The sequence below is a fragment of the Pan paniscus genome, chromosome 3, assembly GCF_029289425.2.
Source record: "Pan paniscus chromosome 3, NHGRI_mPanPan1-v2.0_pri, whole genome shotgun sequence".
NCBI lineage: Eukaryota > Metazoa > Chordata > Mammalia > Primates > Hominidae > Pan > Pan paniscus.
This window is the reverse complement of record NC_073252.2, coordinates 46,739,280-46,763,000: the sequence shown is the minus strand read 5'-3', so window position 1 is coordinate 46,763,000 and position 23,721 is coordinate 46,739,280. Positions and strand designations below refer to the sequence as shown.

At 40.8% G+C, this 23,721-nt stretch overlaps 1 protein-coding gene across 1 annotated transcript in view; it reads right to left on the bottom strand.

Moving 5' to 3' along the window:
* Window positions 1–23,721, bottom strand: part of HPSE (heparanase) — a 42,465-nt gene that overhangs the window by 9,977 nt on the left and 8,767 nt on the right. The window contains exons 2-9 of the mRNA XM_003832244.6: window positions 19,524–19,669; window positions 16,657–16,782; window positions 10,403–10,576; window positions 8,022–8,190; window positions 7,332–7,379; window positions 6,703–6,796; window positions 6,146–6,252; window positions 3,478–3,592 (exon numbers count right to left, since the gene is read on the bottom strand). Of these exons, the coding sequence (XP_003832292.4) occupies window positions 3,478–3,592; window positions 6,146–6,252; window positions 6,703–6,796; window positions 7,332–7,379; window positions 8,022–8,190; window positions 10,403–10,576; window positions 16,657–16,782; window positions 19,524–19,669 (979 nt within the window). The remainder of the gene's footprint in view (window positions 1–3,477; window positions 3,593–6,145; window positions 6,253–6,702; window positions 6,797–7,331; window positions 7,380–8,021; window positions 8,191–10,402; window positions 10,577–16,656; window positions 16,783–19,523; window positions 19,670–23,721) is intronic.

Sequence of the window (23,721 nt, the reverse complement as noted above, 5' to 3'; positions counted from 1 at the left end):
ATTTTGGGAAGCTGAAGTGGGTAGATCACTTGAACCCAGGAGTTCAAGACCAGTCTGGGAAACATGATGAAACCCCTTCTGTACACAAAATACAAAAAATTAGCCAGGTGTGGTGGTGTGCACCTGTAGTTCCAGGTACCCAGGAGGCTGAGGTGAGAAGATCACCTGATCCCAGGAGGTCAAGGCTGCAGTGAGCCGTGATTGTGCCACTGCACTCCAGCCTGGGAAACGAAATGAGACACTGTCTCAAAATAACAGTTAAAAAAATCTTTAAAAAATTTTATTTTAAAACCTTATTCCCCCCACCCCAATAAAGTAATGGATTAGGCAATGGTCATCGCTAGCTGTCAAGATCAAAACCAGACACAACCAGACATTCTGTGCTTCCAGAAGCAGATAATAAAGAATTCTTGCAAAAAAAATACAATTAAAAACCTGAATAAACTCAAGCTTCTAGGTATAACTACCAGTTTACAGGAAACACAGGGGACAGAGGAACATGCTAAATGATATCATAGGGAATAAATTTAGCAAACTCTATAATGTAGGAAATACTATAGAACAAATTACCTGTTTTTTCACATTAATAAATTACAAGAGATGAAAGAGAGGGAGGAAGAACTTAAAGATGAACAAACTTAAGAGACTTATCAACCAAATGTAATATATGGACTTTGTTTGGATTCTGATTTGAATAACTATCAACAATATTTTAGACAATAAGGAAAATGTGAGACACTGATAAAATATTTGGTGATACTAAGGAATTATTGTTATTATTTAAAGTATGATAAAAGTATTGTGTTTTTACAAAAAGGATACATACTAAAATCTGCATTTTTTTGAGACATGGTCTTACTCTGTCACCCAGGCTGGAATGCAGTGGTGTGAATGCAGCTTACTGCAGCCTCAACCTCCTGGGCTAAAGCGATCCTCCTGCCTCAGCCTCTCATGTAGCTGGGACCACAGGCATGTGCCACCATGCCCAGATAAGTTTTTGATTTTTTGTTGCCGTAGCTGGTCTTGAACTCCTGGGCTCAAGTGATCCTTCTGCCTCAGCTTCCCAAAGTGTTGGGATTACAGGTGTGAGCCACCACACCTAGCACATACTGAAGTATTTATAGATAAAGTAATATATCTGAAATTTGCTTCAAAGTAATCTAATAGGTAGGAGGTGAAAAATGGGAAGGATTACGGATTAAACGAGATCAAAGTATGCAGGAGGAAATTATATTTTCCTCCTACTGTTTAGTTCTTAGTTGGGATGGACCTCTGTAACAAGACAGAAAACAGGAGAAAAACAAACAGAAGCTTGTTAACATGTATATTAATACATGTATGTTAACAGAAAATACCAGGGAACAAGTAATTCTCAAAGAGGTGGCTTAGAACTCCAGCTTATAGAGCAAATTTTTGGACAAGAGACATGACAAAGGAAAAGGATTTTTAGTCTCTGGGGTGGCAAGTTGTGGGAAGGAAAATAAATGAGTATGTAATATAGATTCTTCTAGTGCCAGCTCTACACTGATAAGGGTCTGAAGTTATCTTCAGTGATTAACTCTTGTTTTTCCTGGTAGAAAGGGAAGGAGGGGGACTTTTAAGATTCATGTCCTGCTTTTAGGCAAATGGAGAAGGACAGAGAACTTTTCTTCTATGTGTTTCTTCCCAGTTGCCTTTAGCTCGAAATAATCCTTATGCCAAAGTGGCATATTTTGGGGTGGCATATTCTAGTCTCCTAAAGTGGGTTCATATACTTTCCTCTGTATTTTGTATATGATTAAAATTTTCTATAGTAAAAGTTTTTCTTAAAAAACTGCGGATCGGTGGTGGGCACAATGGTTCATGCCTGTAATCCCAACACTGGGAGGCTGAGGTGGGATGATCACTTGAGCCCAGGAGTTTGAGACCAGCCTGCACAATACAGTAAGACCTTGTATCAATTTTTAAAATAATAAATAAATAAATCACCATTCAACACATACCCCAACTTTCCTTCTTGAAAGTAGAGGGAAAGTAGACTTAACAAGACAAATGGCTTTTGTTTCTCTGCTTAAATTCCACTTTTTCACTGGAGACAAGAGTGGAATCAATGTTTTCAAAGGAGACATAAGCATGGGTCAATGACTGGTAGGGTAGAAAGTATGCAGGCCTCAGAGGCAGGATTTGAATGGGATTTTTAAGAGTAACATAGGACTACAGTGTGGCTTCCTGTAAATCATGCAACCTCTTCTCAATTTGAACTTCCTTATCTAAAAAATGGATCCAAGATACCTGCCTTGCCACCTCACAGGACTGTCATGCAAATAAAATAAAGTCACAGACATGTAGAGTGAGTTTAAGTCTAATTCTCTTGGATCTACAAGTGAGAAGGGTACCATTTACTCTTGCACATTTTTCTAGCTGACTGAGAACCTTGAAGGAGAAGCATATTTAGTGCATATACAAAGAGTTTGTAAGGCAAAGGTTTATGTCTGGGCCCTGGGAAAATTTGGATGAGATAAAAAGGTCAGGAGTAGATTTTGAATGTTTGTCTGGTGAAATTACTATGCTTAGTTTAACTCTATACATGACAGAATATACTTGGGGAAAGATAAATTCCATTTTTGTAAGATCACTTTTCTAAGAATTTTCTAAAAAAAGATGAGTAATATGTTCCACAAGCTTGGACCACTATAGATAAAAAGCAATTTTGTTGGGAAGTCTATCCACAAACCACAAAAGCCTAGCTTATATTTTCACATACGCTCTTTGCAAAATTTCTTAGCTTTCCTACAACATTCAAATAATTCTTTTAGGAATTATTCTTAGAAAATAGATATCTGCAAATGACATTTTAGACTATAAAAATCAAGGTCATGCTTCTCAGGGCTACATCTGTATTATCCCTGACATATATTTAGACATACAGATCTTCCACGAGGCTTTTTGGGAAGAAACATTTCTTGATTTAGCACCAGATACAGTTGGAGGAAGGATTAGAAATAAGACTTTATTCATAAATATCTTGAAGATTATTAACAACATAGTAAATTCTTAGCATGAGATTTTTAAGCAAACACATGGTACTGGCTCATTTTAAGGTTAAATAAATTACAATTTCATAACATAAAAAATGTTTTGAAGCTTTTCGTACTGTAGGCAATTATAACTTTGATTTACTTTGTAAAACATTTGAAAATCCAACTTATTTTGTCTTGTATAATGAATCATAAAATTTCAAATTATCCCCTTTTAAACAAAATCCACACTATACTGCAAATGGCTTACCTTTAAAAAGTTATTCCTAGCTCTTGATTTCTTCTCTTCAAACACACACAAAAATGTTAGATTGGATGATATCTAAGGCTCCTTCTAATTCATCATCTCATGATTTGGCTAGTTACTGAGAGGACTGACTATTCATAGGAGGTTAACACCAGAGGTCCTGAGTTGACTTTAATCTACTCTACTAGAATTAGGAAAATAATGGTCACTTACGGGTAAAGGATCGAAGTTTTCATCCACTAAATGGTAGTTTCCTGCTCCAAAGAATACTTGCCTCATCACCACTTCTATTCCCATTTGGGCTGACAGGCCCAATTTATCCAGCCACCTGGGACAGAGCGAGACCAAGCTTTCTTGAGGTTTGGAAACAAAATCGCTCAATTCTAATTGCACACCATCTTGATTTTATTTATGTATTTATTTATTTACTTATTTATTTATTTAGAGACAGGGTCTCACTCTGTCACCCAGGCTGGAGTGCAGTGGCGTGATCATAGCTCTCTGCAACCTCAAACTCCTGGGCTCCATTAATCCTCCTATCTCAGCCTCCCAAGTAGCTGGGACTGAAACCGCCTTTGCAAAAATTATAACTGAGGAAATTATGACAGTGAAAGAGATCAGACCTCATTGACTCCATCTTGCTTCTAACCTTTAAGCTGTCCTTCTTCATTCCTGGGTGTAGGCTGAACTAACTTTGGGAAGAAATTCAGTTCATGGTTTGACTCTGAAACAAAAATGATAACAGCCCTTTTCTGAAAAGACCCCCTTCTTGCCTGGGGACAAGTCTACCTTTGCAGGACTAACAAATTAGCTACAACATTAGAGATTACGGTTTAGGGATAATGCAGCCTCTGGCTCCAAGAGTCTGAACCTCCCCAAATTGTTCCTGGGGATAACATCACTGTTGTAAAACCTAAGATCAGTGCTTGAGATATCTTGCAGACCCTGAACTGGGTGGATCATTTGAGACCACCCAGACCGGTAATCTGGCCCAACCAGTTCTGCCATCCCATCCAGGAACAGAAGACAGCAAGAAAACCTCACTTCCACTCCCTGTGATTCCATCTCCAACCTGACCAATCAGCACTCTCCACTTCCTAAGCCCCTACCGGCCAAATTATCCTTAAAAGCTCTGATCCTCGAATGTTCGGGGAGACTGATTTGAGTAATAATAAAACTCTGGTCTCCTGCACAGCTGGCTCTGCATAAATTACTCTTTCTCCTTGGCAATTCCCCTGTCTTGATAATTGGCTCTATCTAGACAGCAGGCAAGGTGAACCTGTTGGGTGGTTACAGGACCACAAGTGCATGCCACCATGCCTGGTTCTGGTTTATTGATCTTTGAGGGAGGAATTAACAGGAAGCCAGAAAAGTGTCATCAATTATAAATAAGTCATTTAAATGAAATGGCAACTGCATGCAGCAGCAGCAGCAGCAGCAGAATCCCTCCCTTTACATCTTTCCATATGATAACAAATCCTAGAAGACTATTACCATGCTAGAGGTATCCCTTTCAGGGTGAGACAACTTCCACAAAGCAGAGTAGACAAATTCCCACCTCTATAGACAATTCCTGGTCCTATGAGGTCCCTGCACAAACAATGTGTGAGGGCTGAAGAAAAAGTGGCAGTCAGCGGGGGTAAAATGTAAAATAAGCAGAATTGCACCTAAGCTATTATGAACACCTCTTCCCACTTCTCCTTCTCTATCCCCCTTCTCCCCGACACCCCAAATCTTTAGTTAATGGCAAAACAAACATCTCCATTCTTTATTCCTCTTGCTTCCATGGGCATAAAGGATTTGTGATGTATTCTAGGCTTATAAGAATGAGGGTGAGAGAAAAAAGAATGAAGTTGGAAGAGAAAAGAAAAAAAATCTCAATGTGAGGATATAGCACTATAGATTAAAAGCACTAATAGAGTTACTAAATGTAACTAAACAAGTATTTTAAAGCAATCAAGTTTGTGGTGTTGGACAATGAGATGATTTAACAAATCTTTATATTTAATGATAGCCCCTCTGGTGGGACCTCATACTTTAGGCTCTAAACTTCTTGGGAATCTATGAATTATAGCTACATACACTAAGTATCCTCCTGAGAGACAAAGCTGTAATATGCTGTAACTTGCATTTTTTTTTTTTTTAAGAGACAGGGTGTGGCCGGGCGTGGTGGCTCATGTCTGTAATCCCAGCACTTTGGAAGGCTGAGGCAGGCAGATCACTTGAGCTCACGGGTTTCAGACCAGCCTGGGCAACAAGTCAAAACCCCGTCTCTACTAAAAATACAAAAATTAGCCCAGTGCGGTGATACTCCTGTAGTCCCAGCTACTCAGGACGCTGAGGCAGGAGAATCGCTTCAACCCGGGTGGCAGAGGTTGCAGTGAGGTGAGATCGTGCCACTGCCCTCCAGTCTGGGTGACAGAGGGAAAAAAAAAAAAGACAGAGTCTCACTCTGTTGCCCAGTCTAGAGTGCAGTGGCACCATCATAACTCACTGCAGCCTCAAACTCCTGGGCTCAAGCAATCCTCCCACCTTGGCCTCCCAAAGTGTTGGGATTACAGGGAACTACCATATCCGGCTATATGCATTCTTTTACAGTGTACTTCTTTAGAGTAAGGACTACTTGACATATTTATGGGCCATAATTAAAGGACAAAATTTCTAAAACAATTCATCCTTATAGTGATTAATTTGGAACACTTGTTAAAGATGTCCCTCAAGCTTTAGCAAATCATTTTCTTGCAAAATCTGGCATGAATTTTGGGGCTCAGCCACTGAAACGGTCTTTGATCTGCTTTTTGGCTGGGGAGCTATTTCAGCAGAATAGAAGGATGGAGAAGAGCTGCACTCTGACCCCTAAGGCCAGCGCTGCTTCACTCACATAAAGCCAGCTGCAAAGGTGTCGGATAGCAAGGGCGCTCCGCCTCCATATGCAGAGCTTGTTTCTCCTAACCAGACCTTCTGGCCAGGCCTGGTGCTCTCAACCACCTATAGAACAGAAAAGTATCCATGGTAATTGCAAAAAAGCTGACCTGTGGTTTCAACTGTGGTGTTGAAGATTAACAGCATTCAAAACTTTGTATTCCTAGACCCACCCCTCCTATATAGTTATAAAATATGTTCATAGTCATTTAGGTCTTGGGAAACTTTCTTTTATTGAAATAGTAGGCTGTGGAAGGAACATGAAGTGAACCAACCCATTCTTATCATCTATGTGAGTTAATTCTACTAAAGGCTATTGGAAATATTTCAAATTTCTAATCACGTACATGGGGTAAGACCCAATGCTAAGGGGAAAACTAACAGTGGATAAGTCATAGTGCTTGTTCTCTAAAATTAGAAAAACATGTAAATATACATACCTATAGAATTTAGAACTAGCTAGACTATAAAACAAGGATTCTGGTTTTACATTAAAAAGTTTAAAAAGACTATTACCTGGAAAACTTTTTGCACAGATGAAATAAAAATGTCCAATACGTCGGGGTTTAGAAAATCTTCCTTGGTAGCAGTCCGTCCATTCAAATAGTAGCTAAATTACACAGAAAATATTCAGAAAAAAAATAACAAATTTTACTTTCTGCTTTTAGGTTAATTGCTGACCTTATTCTCCTTCTTACCTCTCCCACTCACCTGTTACTAAAAAAAGGTAGAAGTTCTACTAGGGAAAGACCAAGATGGAAGGGAGTTATGAGGAGGAGTCCATTCTATGCAAGTAACTAGAAATCAGTTACTCTGTCTTGAAAAAACACAGTGGCAAGTACATGTACTCCTGGGTTACTGGTTCTTTGGCAAGCAATTGGTTTTAGCTACTTATATGTTCCATGGGTTAATTGGCACTGTTCTTCTGTATAAAGTGATCTTTATAGAAACCACTACATTATTTAAAATAACTTTAAATTTTTTTTATTAATATTAAAATTGGAGTACAGTGCTACTTGAGACACTATTTGTTTCTTATTTGAACTGCAGTCAATTGGCAGTGAAATGAACTAACTTTTTGAATACTAGGTAATAAATAAAGCTAGCCTTACTTTACTAGTATTAAGAATAGGAGACATACTTACTGATGCCATGTAACTGAATCAATCACTTCTCCACCAGCCTTCAGGAAGCTAGAAAAAAAATTTTATTATCACTCAGTCATATAATACATATATATGCACAATATATGCATGAGAGTTTTATTCCCTAGAAATGGGCTGGTTACTGCTTTAGGATCAGGTAAACACAAACTTCCTAATTTTGATAGCAAATTTTATCATAGGTGACATTTGCCTCAGATCCCTTGATATTCTGAACCCGTCAAAATTTCCTTTTTTTGGTAAATCATGTATTCAGGCATCAGATTGTTTAATAACATGTGGACTATTGAGGATTGTCTACCAGAGAGAATTTTTTTTTTTTTAAGAAAAGTGGTGGCTGGGTGTGGTGGCTCATGCCTGTAATCCTGGCACTCTGGGAGGCTGAGGTGGGAGGATGGCTTGAGCACAGGAATTCAAGAGACCAGCCTGGGCAACACAGGGAGACCCCATCTCTACAAAAAAAATTTTTTAAAGTAGCCAGGTGTGGTGATGTGCACTTGTAGTCCCAGCTATTTGTGGGACTGAGATGGGAGGATTGCTTGAGCCTGGGAGGTCGAAGTTGCAGTAAGCCATGATTGTACCACTGCACTCCGGTCTGGCTGACAGAGTGAGACTCTGTCTCAAAAGGAAAAAGAAGAAAAGTAAAGTGATTCTGCATCCTCTAGTTCCTACCTCTTCAGCATCTTAGCCGTCTTTCTTCGAGGCTGACCAACATCAGGACCATAGAGTTTTGCATTTTTGAAGGTGGACTTTCTTAGAAGTTTATGCAATTGAATAAAATCTTCTCCTAACTGTGACCCATTGATGAAAATATCAGCCTTCTTAAGGAAACTGTTAGGTTCTGAAAGACAGCAATTCTCAAAATATATATCGAGAAATGTTGTATTTAAAAGCAAACATACAGCAGTATATAAAAGCAACAAAACATTTTCCAAATTACAAAAACTTGTAATTCAAAGTCAAGAAAAGTAAAACCAGGTCTGGCGCTATGGCTCATGCCTGTAATCCCAGCATTTTGGTAGGCTGAGACAGGAGGATTCCCTGAGGCCAGGAGTTTGAGACCACTCTGGGTAACATAGTAAAGCCCTGTTCCATGGGGAAAAAAAAAATTAGCTAGATGTGGTGGTGCATGCCTGTAGTCTCAGCTTGGGAGGCTGAGGGAGAGGATCACTTGAGCCCAGAAGGTCGAGGCCATAGTGAGCCATGATCACGCAACTGCACTCCAGCCTGAGTGACAGAGCAAGCGTCTGTCTCAAAAAATAAAATAAATAAGTAAAGTAAAACTCATAGTTATAAATAAGATACTCCAGAAAAACAAAACAAAAATTTTAACTGTATAACTGAGATATGAGGGTCTATTAAACAATTTGAAGTTAATAATGAGGGTAATAAACCAATGGATATGGATATCTGGGAACTAGACTATATTCCATATCTAATAACTTCATTTACTTTGGAAAAAAAGGTTTGAGACCGGGCACAGTGGCTCATGCCTATAATCCCAGCACTTTAGAAGGCCGAGGCAGGAGGATTACTTGAGGCCAGGAGATCGGGACAAGCCTGGGCAACACAACCAGACAAAAGAAAAAAAATTGGCTAGGCATAGTGTAGTCCTAGCTAATCAGGGGGCTGAGGTGTGAGAGATTGCATGAGCCCAGGAGTTGGAGGTTACATTGAGCTATGAACACGCCACTGCACTCCAGCCTGGGTAACAGAGCAAGATCTTGTCTGAAAAAAAAAAAAAAAAAAAAAAAGTTTGAGCAGGAAGAAGACTTGTGCTTATCCTATTACTACATTTCATTTCCCATTTAATCCTTATTTCCATTGGTTGATATGTGGAAAAAGCACTCTATGTTTTGAATAAATGTGGCGAATCATGAATACTTATAGTTAAAATTTACAAGTTCTTTGCAAAAAAAGAGTGAAGAAGGAGACAGTCAGGAGCTTGACCCACGTAGGATTCTATACTGGCAAGTTCTAGACCGCTTGGGCAGGTAATGAAGGTTGCAATGGGATTACTGAGATTAACTGACACATTTGAGAAACTGAGAAAGGAAGGGATGAATAAAACAAACTGCTGACTTCCCAGTTTTGCTGAGTCCAGCTTGCCAAGCATAATAGGGTTAAGTGATTCTGAAAATCTCAAGGGAACTTTGGAGCTGGGAACGTTGCTGGCTCCAACTGGTTCTCACTTCAAATGTAACATAAACTGGGATTAGCAATAATAGGTTCTGGAATAAATACAGTAGGAGTTTCTGCCACATGCACTTCCAAAAGTTGCATTGTTGAGCACTTGCAAGAATGTGCCCAGGCAGAAGTATATTTGCTAATAATAAAAAGAGTGTTGGCCGGGCGCAGTGGCTCACGCCTGTAATCCTACCACTTTGGGACGCCGAGGCGGGCAGAGCATGGGGTCAGGAGATAGAGACCATCCTGGCTAACACGGTGAAACCCCGTCTCTACTAAAAATACAAAAAAATTAGCCGGGCGTGGTGGCGGGTGCGTGTAGTCCCAGCTACTCTGGAGGCTGAGGCAGGAGAATGGCGCGAACCTGGGAGGTGGAGCTTGCAGTGAGCCGAGATGGCGCCACTGCACTCCAGCCTGGGCGACAGAGCGAGACTCCGTCTCAAAAAAAAAAAAAAAAGTGTCATAAGAAATAATGCTAGCCGGGCCTGGTGGCTCACGCCTGTAATCCCAGCACTTTGGGAGGCCGAGGAGAGCAGATCACGAGGTCAGGAGATCAAGACCATCCTGGCTAACACAGTGAAACCCCGTCTCTACTAAAAATGCAAAAAAAAAAAAAAAAAAAAAAATTAGCCGGGCGCGGTGGCGGGTGCCTGTAGTCCCAGCTACTCGGGAGGCTGAGGCAGGAGAATGGCGTGAATTTGGGAGGCAGAGCTTGAAGTGAGCCGAGGTGGCGCCACTGCACTCCAGCCTGGGCAGCAGTGCGAGACTCTGTCTCAAAAAAAAAAAAAAAAAAAGAAAAAGAAAAGAAAAGAAATAATGCTAGTGGGGAATCTCCTTATTAATGAATTGTTCCCTGGGGTACTCACCATTGCCTAGTTCCCAAGAAATGTTATACCCCTTGGAAGAGCAGTAGTCCAGGAGCAACTGAGCATTAGAACTGTTCCACTGCAAATCTGCTGTTCTTAATAACGCATTTAGGCCAAAGATCAAGTCCAGTCCTGAGCAGTTTGCAAAAGTGTATAGCACATCTACAGAGCTTCCTAAAAGAAAAACGTCACAATTTAATGGTTAGATTGGCACCACAATGAAGGCCTCCAGATTCGCTTTTCATAATGAATAACTATTTCTGTTGTTAAACTGAAGAAATTCTAGTTCTAATAAATGATTATAATTATGTTTTTGAGACAACAAAATTGGACAAATTAAAAAAAATCAATCTGACTTCATTTGCTCCAGCTGTTGAATGAAATCCCATGGAAGATACCAGAAGCTCTAGTCTGACACTTAGGTTTTGTTCAAGTGACATCAGGAGAATTGGGGAAGCCACAATTTATAGCTCAGTGCTCCACATGCATAGCTAGACTGTCATTAGTTAGCATAAACCCCACTCTTCATAATCTAAATATCTCTAGTCACAAGTTCAGTTAAAAAATATTTTGATAATTTTAATTATATTTAAAACAATTTTTAAAAAATTCCTGTATATGATTTATTAATTTAAAATGAATCAAATTTTACATTAAAAAATTGGCCTAGAGTTATAGGACTATGGTTTCCAAACTCTGTGCAAGGCAAGCTGGGGAGCACCAGTGAATGCATGGGTACAGCTGCAGGATTTAGCAACTAAAAGTGCAGGGCACCTCGTTAAACTTGAACTTCATATAGACAATAAATAATGTTTAGTGTATGTCCTATGTAACCATTAAGAAATACTTCGCACAGGGGCCAGGTGCAGTGGCTCATGCCTGTCATCCTAGCACGTTGGGAGGCCGAGGCGGGCGGATCACTTGAGCCCAGGAGTTCAAGACCAGCCTGGGCAACATGGCAAAACCACATCTCTACAAAAAACACAAAAATTAGCCGGGCATGATGGTAAGCACCTGTAGTCCCAGCTAGCTACTTGGGAGGCTGAGGTGGGAGGATCACCTGAGCCCAGGGAGGTCAAGGCTGCAGTGAGCCATGATCATGCCATTGCACAGCAGCCTGGGCAACAGAATGAGACCCTGTCTCAAAAAAAACCAAAAAAACAAAAAAACAACAAAAAAAAGTAAAGAAAAGAAAAATAATTAACATGAAAAAAATTATTTATCTGAAATTCAACTCTAACCAGGCAGTGCTATTTACAGAGGCACTGTAGGATCTTTTAAGTTTGCAAGGAAAAAAACATCAACATCTATTGGACAGCATTACTATTGGACCTATTACTATTAGGTTGTGTAGACCTTACAATTTAATAATCAAAATACAGGTATTTTTTGTGGCCTAGGCATGCTTTAAAAAGTTTTCTGCGATATTAAGGTGCCATAAGTTTGGGAACTTCTGTACTCTGCTTTTTAAACTATTAGCTGTTCTATTACCACTTTTTGAGAGTGGCAACAATATAATTTTAAGTGTTGTCTTTAAATTGATTATCATATGCATAATAAGTCCTTCCAATTTTCATGTATATCTATAGTCGTTTGTTAAAGAGTAATTCATTCCTGAACTCTTGTAGTTAAAAAAGAAAGATCTCTATCTATCTGGCAAACTTACACCCTTTCTCCTTAAAAGTGGCTTTTTGTTTTGTTTCTAAGTCTTTGGCCTGAATTACTTGAATAACTATAGAATAATATTAAATATTAGCTATTTAAGCTGGGTGCAGTGGCTCATGCCTGTAATCTCAGCACTTTGGGAGGCTGAGGCAGGTGGATCACCTGAGGTCAAGAGTTCGAGACCAGCCTGCTCAATATGGTGAAACCCCGTCTCTACTAAAAATACAAAAATTAGCTGGGTGTGGTGGCATGCACCTGTAGTCCCAGCTACTTGGGAGGCTGAGACAGAATTGCTCAAACCCGGGAGGTGGAGGTTGCAGTGAGCCGAGATTGTGCCACTGCACTGCAGCCTGGGTAACAGAGCAAGACTCTGTCTCAAAAAAAAAAAAAAACACAATTAACTATTTAATATTAACTATAAAGACCACTAGGCAGAAACAACTCTTGCAAGCTGCTTTAGGTATTTTGATATTTGCTGTGTCACCCACTTCCATAATCTGCTGCCTACCATCAAGGAATGACAGACATTTGGGTTTGAAAAGCTCCCTAGAGTCCTGTGACCCAGCATTCTACTGGATCTTAGAGCCACAGTTTAGGGCAGTATGGAGGCTTTAGGATCATCAGCCTATGCTTAACCTCCACCCTCATTTTTCTAGGAGGAAACTGAGATTCAAATAAGGTAAGTCTTTGCCCCATATCACGCAGCCGTTTGGTGGCAGTACCATTACTAGAGTCTGTTACAAGGAGTGAGTGACCTGCTTTAGTCACACATTATAGGCTTTTATATTGCAAAATCATGTTGTAGGAAGTGCCCTGGATCAGAAATCATAAGACTTGAGCTCCAGGCACAACTCTCCCACTTATAGACTATAATATGATCAGGGGTAATATCTTTGCCCGACAGGAACCTCAGATATGGATCTAAAGTCCTGGGACAAGCACCATCACATGCCTTCGCCATAAAACCAAGGTTGAAATGACATATGTGAAAACTGTCTGTAAATCACAAAAAACCCTTACAGCTAAATAGCACTTTGTACTAGCCCTGAACAAAGATTATAGCATTTTCAAAAAACCTGGAATGCTTGCACTCATACTTTACCCTTCCTCCATTTCTTCATTCTTCCAAATGCACTTGGAATTTACATAGCTCGAAATTCTGTTATACACCCCCTATAACATAATCAACTGTAACATCTCCTGGAATAGAGGCTATTGACGACTGAGTTCAAATCCATTCTTTTTTTCTTTTCTTTTCTCTCTTTTTTTTTTTTTTTTTTTTTTTTTGAGACAGAGTATTGTTCTGTCGCCCAGGCTGGAGTACAATGGCATGATCTTGGCTCACTGCAACCTCCACCTCCCGGGTTCAAGTGATTCTCCTGCCTCCACCTCTGGAGTAGCTGGGACTACAGGTGGACGCCACCAAGCCCGGCTAGTTTTTGTATTTTTAGTAAAGACGGGGTTTCACTGTGTTGGCCAGGCTGGTCTTGAACTCCTGACATCAAGTGATCCACCTGCCTCAGCCTCTCAAAGTGCTGCGATTACAGGCGTGAGCCACCACGTCTGGCCACATCTACTTTAAAAAAAACAACAAAAAAAACAGAAGGACCACCTAGCCTACTCCTTCCCCAAAATACGAAGAACAATTTAAAACTTACAATTCATTATCTTATTCCCAATCCTTTCCAGACTCTCATCTCTTACTGTATAAAGAGTGGAGAGATCCTTGGAATGAAGATAACCAAGACGACACATTGAAAAAAATGGCAGATCTTTCCCTTGGACTGTACCATGTAAGTCTATGTCAGCATCCAGTGTGGGCCTGGGTGTAGGCAACGGAAGAATGGGGTGATGAGGGGAACAGGAGGAGAAGAGGAAGTACAAAGAGTTAGCTCACTCAGGATGATTACTTTAATAAGGGAGTCATCCTTTCTGCAGTCACACCCAGAATTACATCTGTAACATTGCTTCCTTTTCCTGCTCAAACAGGTTTAAAATGTGAGTCTATATTCTCATGACAAATGTTTTTGTCATCTTCTACTTAAGTGGAACACACCATACAAGAGGACCTGTGTTAGAAAACTTACCTGTATCTTCTGGGACACCTGTTTTTTTTGTTGTTGTTGTTTTTTGTTTGTTTGTTTTTTGTTTTTGTTTTTTTGAGACAGAGTCTCACTTTGTCGCCCAGGCTAGCATGCGGTGGCGCAATCTCGGCTCACCACAACCTCTGCCTCCCAGATTCAAGTAATTCTCCTGCCTCAGCCTCCTGAGTAGCTGGGACTACAGGCGCCCGCCACCATGCCTGGCTAATTTTTGTATTTTTAGTAGAAATGAAGTTTCACTATGTTGGCCAGGTTGGTCTCGAACTCCTGACCTCAGGTAATCCACCCGCCTCAGCCTCCCAAAGTGCTGGGATTACAGGCGTGAGCCACAGCACCCAGCCTGGGACATGTGTTTTAAGGGTGCAGGCCACTAGCTAAGCAATGAACATGTCCTTATCTCAGCAGCCTTTTGCTACCTCTTCTTTTGTGGTATGTCCCCATGTCACTCAGCCATTACCAGTCTCAGCCACAGGTTCAGAACAATTTGTGGAATCCCCTATTGGCTTCTGAAATATTTGTCACTACAATGAGTAGGTGCCCAAACTAAACACAGAAGATTTCTGTTTCCATGACGTGCCCATGAAAACTGAAAATTTCGAGCCAGAAATCAAATGTTTACAAATGCAAATAAAATTCTGTGTTTGTTGTACCTTTTAGCATTGCCAACAGGGTGGCTGGACTTACACTAACTAACCTGGTTGCATAGTTAGCAAAGGAAGGCATTTCCCCTCGTGTAGGAACTATGAAAGCCAAGTCCTGGAGTTGGAAACCTACCATTTTGGTAACAGAAAGATCCTGTAAAGTAGTAAAACTTTCTTAGAAATGTAAGATACATTGGTATAATGTTTAATGCGACCCCCCAAGACTCACCTATATCTTCCGGGACATGTGTTTTAAGAGCAAATCCATTAATTACCTAATACAACTGGGTCTTCTCCTAGCAGAGCTATAATGATTTATTACAAATGTGGCCTTACTTCTGTGGTTCTCTGGTATGTGTCATTCCTTTAATGGGATCTGAAATGGCCCTGCCTCATGCCAAATTCCAGTCAATAATTAATTACACTTATTAAAGTGTCAGAGTAGATCCCCCTCTTAAAAATGCAAAAAAAAGTTTTTTAGAGGACAACATTAGCTATTAGCATATGCGCTATTTTCTGATTTCTCATGGATCACATTTTTTTCTGTACCATATACATAAAAAATGTATATAAATTTGAAATCCATCTGATACATTGAACTCCAGGTAGTATACAGTAAAATCTTACAAAGATAATTAATTAAAATAATATACTTTAAATAATGTTAACTAACCCAAACAAAGTATAGTAACTTCAAGATCATTTATTTTCAAAAGTCAAAAGAAGAGCTTGAAGTATCTGAGCAGGTTATTTCTTTAACTGAGATATGGGAACATCATCCCTCAGTTGGGTATAAACATCAAACTTCAGATAAAAATATATTTCATAGTTAAAAAAGGATTGTGGCCAGGAGTGGTGGCTCACGCCTGTAATCCCAGAACTTTGGGAGGCTGAGGTGGGTGGATCACCTGAGGTCAGGAGTTCGAGACAAGCCTGGAGCCTGGCCGACATGGTGAAACCCTGTCTCTACTAAAAAATACAAAAAATTAGCCGGTTGTGGTGGCAGGCACCTGTAATCTCAGCTACTCAATAATCAATAATATGATTGGGGGTAATATCTTTACCCTACAGGAACTGAATAATCAAATATTCCTCATAATGAATAGGAGGCTAAGGCAGGAGAATCTCTTGAACCTGGGAGGCGGAGGTTGCAGTGAGCCAAGATTGCGCCATTGCACTCCAGGCTGGGCGACAAGAGTGAGATTCCATCTCAAAAAAATAAAAAAAAAGGGGGGGGTTCCTTGTTTCACTTGCTTTAAAGCCCCATGTGACAATGTCATCCTAATTTGAAGACTGGAAGACTGTTTTAGTGACTGAAAACATACTAATGGGTAGCTGAGCTAGCCCTGTGTTTGCAAAAGCCACAGAGGAAACAAAAAGAGAATGCTGCTTGGTGGCCAAGACTGTCTGGAGTGACTCAGGGCCCTCCTGCCTAATGCTCTAAACCAAGGCATACTGGGGGTTATTTCTGGGAGGGGGACGGACCTCAAGGTATGAATGATGTTCATGTTTTGCCCTTTATATGTCTGTATTTTAATTTTACATGAGGAATATATTCATGTTTTCCTTGACTCCGTAGTTTTTTAGAGCACTGAAGGTCATTGTTAGATCATGAATGACTGATTTATCTTTCATTCTGTGGCTACTTAGCAATGTCAGATAAAGAAAAAACAAACAAAAAAAAACCAAAAAGCAAGTTTTGAGTTTAGGATTTCCCATTTGGGAAATGCTTCAGTATTTTCAGCTTTATCCAACTTCCGTAGGACTTGCTAGATTGGTGCCCGAGTCCAACCTATTCAAATATCTTTGGGGCTGGAACATCTCTAGGGTGCCTTTCATTTCTTACTTGAGTAGGTGCCATTCTTGAACTTTTTCTGGTAGTGTTCTTGGAGTAGCAATTGCTCCTGGTAGGGCCATTCCAACCGTAACTTCTCCTCCACATCAGGAGGGATGGATCCATATTTGCAAATATCTGCAAGTGGAAGAGATCATTTAGAAGGTCTATTTTCACAGTGAGCAGACTGAAATCGCATATATTTATTTAGTTAGCTATTTATGTGACTAAAGCAGGATAATTAAGTTCTGGTTATGAAGTAGGAGAGCAGAGAAAAGGTATATTCTGTAACACATGTCAAATTTGCCGGCTCATGAATTACCACAAAGAAAACAACGAAGGGCAGGTTTCCTAAGAAATATTGAACATACACTGAACATGGATATGTTGGACATAGCTACAAGTTATTTAACAATTCAAAGGGCTCCTCAGAAGCTTGAAATTACTGGCTGGGTGCAGTGGCTCACACCTGTAATCCCAGCACTTTGGCAGGCTGAGATGGGCGAATCACTTGAGGTCAGGAGTTCGAGACCAGCCTGGCCAAATGGTGAAACCTCGTCTCTACTAAAATACAGCTACTCAGGAGGCTGAGGCAGGAGAATCACTTCAACCCACGAGGCGGAGGTTGCAGTGAGCCAAGATCACGTCACTGCACTCCAGCCTGGGTGACACTGGGCGACAAAGCGAGACACTGTCTGAAAAAAAAGCTGGAAATTACCAGAGAACTCTAATGAAGAAAACATAGTGCAGTTCTCTTAAGGTTCACTTTCAAAATCCATAGCAATTTGTTTTACATGGACTGTATCTGCAGTGTGGTGATTTCCTCTTGCCATCATGGGAGGTAGGATGGGTGGGAACCGTTGACTTTTTTTCGCTTTGAATTTGGTACCATCAGAGCTTCTGGGACCACAACATGTGCACTTGAAAAAATCCACCCTGGTCAGGCACAGTGGCTCACGCTTGTAATTCCAGCTCTTTGGGAGGCCAAGGCAGATGGATAGCTTGAGCTCAGGAGTTTGAGACTAGCCTGGACAACATAGTAAAACCCTGCCTCTACTAAAAATACGAAAACTTAGCTGGGCGTGGTGTTGTGTGCCTGTGGTCCCAGCTACTCGGGAGACTGAGGTGGGAGGATGGCTTGAGCCTGGGAGGCAGAGGCTGCAGTGAGCCAAGATCCCGCCATTGCACTCCAGCCTGGGCGACAGAGCCAGATCCTGTCTCAAGAAAAAAAAAAAAAAGAAAAAAGAAAAATCCACACCATCCTGTCAGGCAGACCATTTCTTTATCACAAGACAGCAGGGTTGCCGGGTGCTGGCTGCCAGGGCCGGCTGACTGGCTGATGACTTCCTTTCTGGAAAGCTGCACACTGACTCGCTGGCGGCTGGTGCCTCATCCATCCCTGGGCTCACAGAGGATGTTTCAGAGGAACTTGGATAACCCCAGTTTCCCCCACCGACCATCCCCCTAGACACAGGATGAAGAAAACTGATGAGCAAAGGACAGTTTCCTGTCTACACTTATGAGATCTTTTGGACACAAATGACTGGTGGGAAAGGGCCAAGTCTAAATAGAAACTAGGTTGGGTGTGGTGGCTATGCCTATAATCCCAATACTTTGGGACGCCAAGGCAGGAGGATCACTTGAGTGCAGGAGTTTGAGATCAGCCTGGATAACACAGAAAGACTGTCTCTACAAAAAATAAAAAAATTAGCTGGGTGTGGTGACATGCACCTGTGGTCCCAGCTACTCAGGAGGCTAAGGTGGGAAGATTGCTTGAGCCCAAGAGGTCAAGGATGCAGTGGGCCATGCTTGTTTCACTGCACTCCAGTCTGGGCAACAGAGTGGGACTCTGTCTAAAAAAACACCCCCAAAACAAAAAACAAACCCATAAACAACTCCAACCTGGTATTCAAAGATAACCCATCTGTCTTTTTCTATTTTCTCTGATTACTATTCTGTCAATTTAGCCCCAATTACTGATGAATTGTTCTAAATACTTCATAACTGGATAAACAGAAGGAAAATATATAATATATGAAATAATCAAATATTCCTCATAATGAATATATACATTATATACGCATTATTATAATTCAGTGGTGTATACAATATTTTCAGTATTTTTTTCTTTTTAAATTATTAAAAAATAGAGACAAGGTCTCTCTATGTTGCCCAGGCTGGTCCCGAACTCCTGGGCTCAAGTGATCCTCCTGCCTCAGCCTCCCAAAGTGTTGGGATTACAGGTGTGAGTCACTGCGCCCATCCTAGTAATTGTTAAGATACGATTTAACTTCCATTTGATGTCTGATAGCACTTCTGAAAGACAGGACAAATTTTCATGGCTCCCTAGGGCAGGTTTCTCAGGTGAAGGCCACAGCCTTTCAATATCAGAATCCCCTGACAAGCTTGCTAAAATCAGAATCTAACGTTGGAGCCCAGAAGTCCACAGATCTCGTTCACCCATATTCTATATTTAGAATAAATATCCTTCAATCTATCATTGTGTCTTTGGCTAGAAATACTCTCTTTAGTTTGATGCGATTCTACCCACTTGCTCCCTCCAAGCAGTTCTATCCTTCAGCTACAATCACTGTTTTATTAATATTTACTGTACAAGGAGCTCTCAGTTATATCCAGGATGCCTTTTTTTTTTTTTTTTTTTTTTTTTGTGAGGCCTCACACTGAACATGACAAACATCATGATAAGGAAACCTGCCCACTGCCTCCTCCTCTTGTTCAGATTCCTCCACAGGTCAGATGAGGGGAGAGGAAGTTAATCTCATTAATTGTTAGGTGTGAGAAATAACAGTTTTCTCAAAGCATTCTCATGACGGACTGACGTTAATTAAAATATAGAGTGAATCTTTAAAAATTTTCACCCTGGTTGACTTGAGATTGCCAGTAACTTCTCTCTTCAAAGGTTGATTCCTTCTTGGGATCGAAAATTAGGAAGTCTGTCTTGGTGCCACCAAACCTCAGGTACGCAGGAGACAAGCCTCTGGCCAAGGTACGAAGCTTTGGAGAACTGTTAGGAAGACAAGCAAGAAAGTATAACTATTTTTTCCAAGACAATCTAGTCAAACATTCTTACTTCCTTCTTTCCTGGTGGACCTATTTCTTAACATTTCCCTGTGCCAGACTTAGAGGAGGAAATCACATTGTTTTGTTTTTGAGACAGAATCTTGCTCTGTTTCCCAGGCTGGAGTGCAGTGGCGCGATCTCACTTCACTGCAACTTCTGCTTGCCGGGTTGAAGCAGTTCTTCTGCTTCTGCCTCCTGGGTAGCTGAGATTACAGGCAGTATTGTTTAATTTTTATTTGTTTTCTTATTGGGCATGATAGAAAGGGAATCATTGTTTAAAAGAGGAAGCATCTCAATCTGAATCTAATTGAAGGACTGATCTTCTAGGAACCTGAGGGCAATTTGTAGCTCTAATTCTGGCAAGAGCTTGTGTGTGTGTGCGTATGTGTGTGTGTGTGTGTGTGTGTGTGTGTGTTTGTGTGTGGAGGGATGGGGTCTTGCTATGTTGCCCAGGCTGGTCTCAAACTTCTGGCTTCAAGTGATGCTTCTGCCACAGCCTCCCAAAATGCTGAGATTACAGGCATGAGCCACTGTACCCAGCCAGGAGCTTATGTTTTAACTTGACAAGTAGGATGGTGTTCAACACTTAAAAAAACTCATAGCCTTTTATGATGGATGGGGAGAAAGAAATGATAGAATAGAAACTAAGGGAAAGACAGCTCTGTGTCTGTCTGAAAAATAGATCGTCCGAAACTATGGGACAGTAAAAAGATCAGCGGTTACCAGGGGCTGGGGGTGGAAATGCAGAGAGGGAGGGATGAATAGGTGGAGAACAGGGGATTTGCAGGGCACTGAAAATACTCTGTATGTTACTATAACGGTGGATACATGTCATTATACATTTGCTCAAACCCATAGAATGTATACCAACAGTGAACCCTGCCGTGAACTATGGACTTTGGGTGATAATGATGTGTCAGTGTAGGTTCATCAACTAGAACAAACACCTCTCTGGTGGGGATGTTGATAATGAGGGAGGCTATGCATGTGTGTGGGCAGGGGGTTTATGGGAAATCTCTGTCCTTCCATTCAATTTTGCTGTGAACCTAAAACTGCTCTAAAAAATAAAGTCTATTTAAAACACACACACACACACACAATTTGGTGAATGACTTTTTAAAAAGTCTTCACACACCTGTCTTTCCAGAGAAGTTTATAAATGACTTAGGATCTCTTCTCCTCTTCTTAACTCCTGCCTCCCTTCACCATTCCCCACCAAGGAAAATCATTCTTTTGTATTTAAGTCAAATGACTTAGAATTATATAGTATTCTATTTCCCATCATTGACACCTCTAATTTGAACAATTCTAAATGCATATTCTGTCAAGCCAAAAATGCTCCAAATGGGTGCCTATCACGTGCTTAGAATGGTACCAAATGCTAGAAAATGGAATTAGAATGATCTATAATCCCTTCCCTCAAAAAGATGAGGATGTTCATAAATATTTACATGAGCAAAACTAAGAAAACAGAAGACCTGGGTAAGAGAAACACCTGTCATACATTTCTGAAGTATCAAACATGCAATGCTGGCCACACTGCTTCCTGGAATGCTCTGAAAATATATTAAACCAATGCTAGCAACTCTTGGAATGGCCTAATTAGTTTGTCTACATGTAGGTTTATTTCAAGTCAGGAAATTATTCCTGGAGCACTGATTGCCAATACTTCTCTTCTTCTTCTTCTTTTTTTTTTTTTTTTTTGAGACAGGATTTCATTCTCATCATCCAGGCTGGAGTACGATGGCGTGATCTCAGGCCATTGCAGCCTCCACCTCCTGGGCTCTAGCAATTCGCCCACTTCACCCTCCCAAAGTGTTGGGATTATAGGCGTGAGCCACCACACCTGGCCAAATTGCCAGTACCTCTTAATATCCTAGGAATTAAAGATCTGATCTAAAATTTAAAGTTTTAAGATGTGCTCATGCTTAATTAAATATGTATAATGCTATGTAAAATTTTCAAAGTATTTCTTTATGCTTAGGAAATAAACTAAAAGATAGAAATTGAACAAAATGTAAGTCTCTTGTGTTAAAACTTCAGTGATTCCTCCTCACCATATTTTTGTTTGTAACTTGGGAGTCCCTAAAAATATGGTGGGCTCTGACACTAGGAACCTCAGAATAAAGTGAGATTTTAAAATGTTATCAACCCGAATTCACCCTGACTGAAATACCTGACAGCCCCAAAGAGCTCTAGGAAGGATGGCATCTGCCATGGCATCCTCAAAACCACGGCTAAATAAATGGAAATGCTAATCTGAACTAAGTAAGGAAGAAGCAGCTATTTTCAGTTTGGTACAAACCCAAATAAAAATAAATTGTAGGGAGGGGAAAACAGAGGATGCACTATTGTTTAATGGGTACAGAGTTTCAGTTTGGGAAGACGAAAAAGTTCTGAGATAGATAGTGGTGATATTTGCACAACAATGTGAGTGTGGTGAATGCACCAAACCGCACACCTTAAAATGGCAAGATTTTATGTTTTGCGCATTTTGCCACAATAAAATAAATAAATAGTACTCATAGTGTAATTTTAACAATAAGAGAATATATATTTATATACAGGAGAGAATTATGCCAGGATGATAGCAATGGTCATTATGTGGTGAGCTAGATGGTAGACTTTTTCATTACTTTCCTGTATTTTACAAGTGTTCCATAACAAGCACGTTATATTTTAAATTCTACAACTTGGTGTGTGTGTGTGTGTGCGTGTTTTTTTTTTTTTTGAGACAGGGTCTCTGTCATCCAGGCTGGAGTGCAGTGGCATGATCTCGGCTCACTGCCACCTCTGCCTCCTGGGTTCAAGCGATTCTCTTGCCTCAGCCTCCCTAGTAGCTGGGACTATAAGCACCCACCACCATGCCCAGCTAATTTTTGTATTTTTATTAGAGATGGGGTTTCACCATGTTGGCCAGGCTGGTCTTGAACTCTTGACCTCAGGTGATCCGCCCACCTCGGCCTCCCAAAGTGCTGGGATTACAGGCATGGCCACCACACCTGGCTGGTGCATCTGTTTTAATAGGTGAAAAAAGCAAGATTTACTTAAGGAGATAAAGCCATCTGTTAATTTATTCAACAAATATTTGTTGCAGGCTGACTCTGCCAGGCATTATGCTAGTTGCTGGAGATGAATGGTGAACAAAGCAGAGATAGTGGCTGTTCTCATACAATTTGTAGTTTAGTGATAGATACGAACAAGTAAATAGGCAATTCTTTAAAAATGCTATGGAAACATTCAGAGGGACTCCTAATCTAGACCTTGGGCTGAGGGTAGGGGGTTGGTTAGAGAAGGTTTTTCAGGGGAAATGGTTTCACTGCTAGACATTCAAAAAGAATAAACCTTATCTAGATTAAAGAGAGTGGGGTAGGATTGAAGAAAGCATTCCAGGTGAAGGGAAAAGTCTGTGCAAAGACCAGAGATAGAAGAGAAGCTGGCACCATTGACGAGCAGAAGGGTGTGGTTGGTGCCTAGAGATGGGGGCAGAGAGGCTGGGAGAGAACAGAATGGAGAGGCAAATAGGGCCACATCACGGAGGGCCCCGTAAGCCACATGTCCCGGAGTGCCAACTTTATATGAGGGCAACGGTGAGCCATGGAAGGATCTGAAGCAGCTGGAGTGACCTCACCAGACTAAGAACAAGACTCTGGTCATGTTAACGTAGACAAAACGTGATGGACTGAGGTAAGGTAACAGCTCAGAGATGGAGAGAGATGGATAAATTCAAGACACACTTAGAGGTAGAAATAATAGATTTGAGTTTTTAAAATAACTTTTTTTAAATGAGACAGGTTTCACCTTGTTGGCCAGGCTGGTCTTGAACTCCTGGCCTCAAATGATCCACCTGCCTCAGCCTCCCAAAGTGCTGGGATTATAGGCGTGAGCTATTGTACCTGGCCTAGATTTGATTATTAATTGGATGTTGAGGAGGAGTCAAGGATTACTCCTGGGAAGCTCCTTGGAAGATGGTAATATCATTTGCTGGATGAGGAA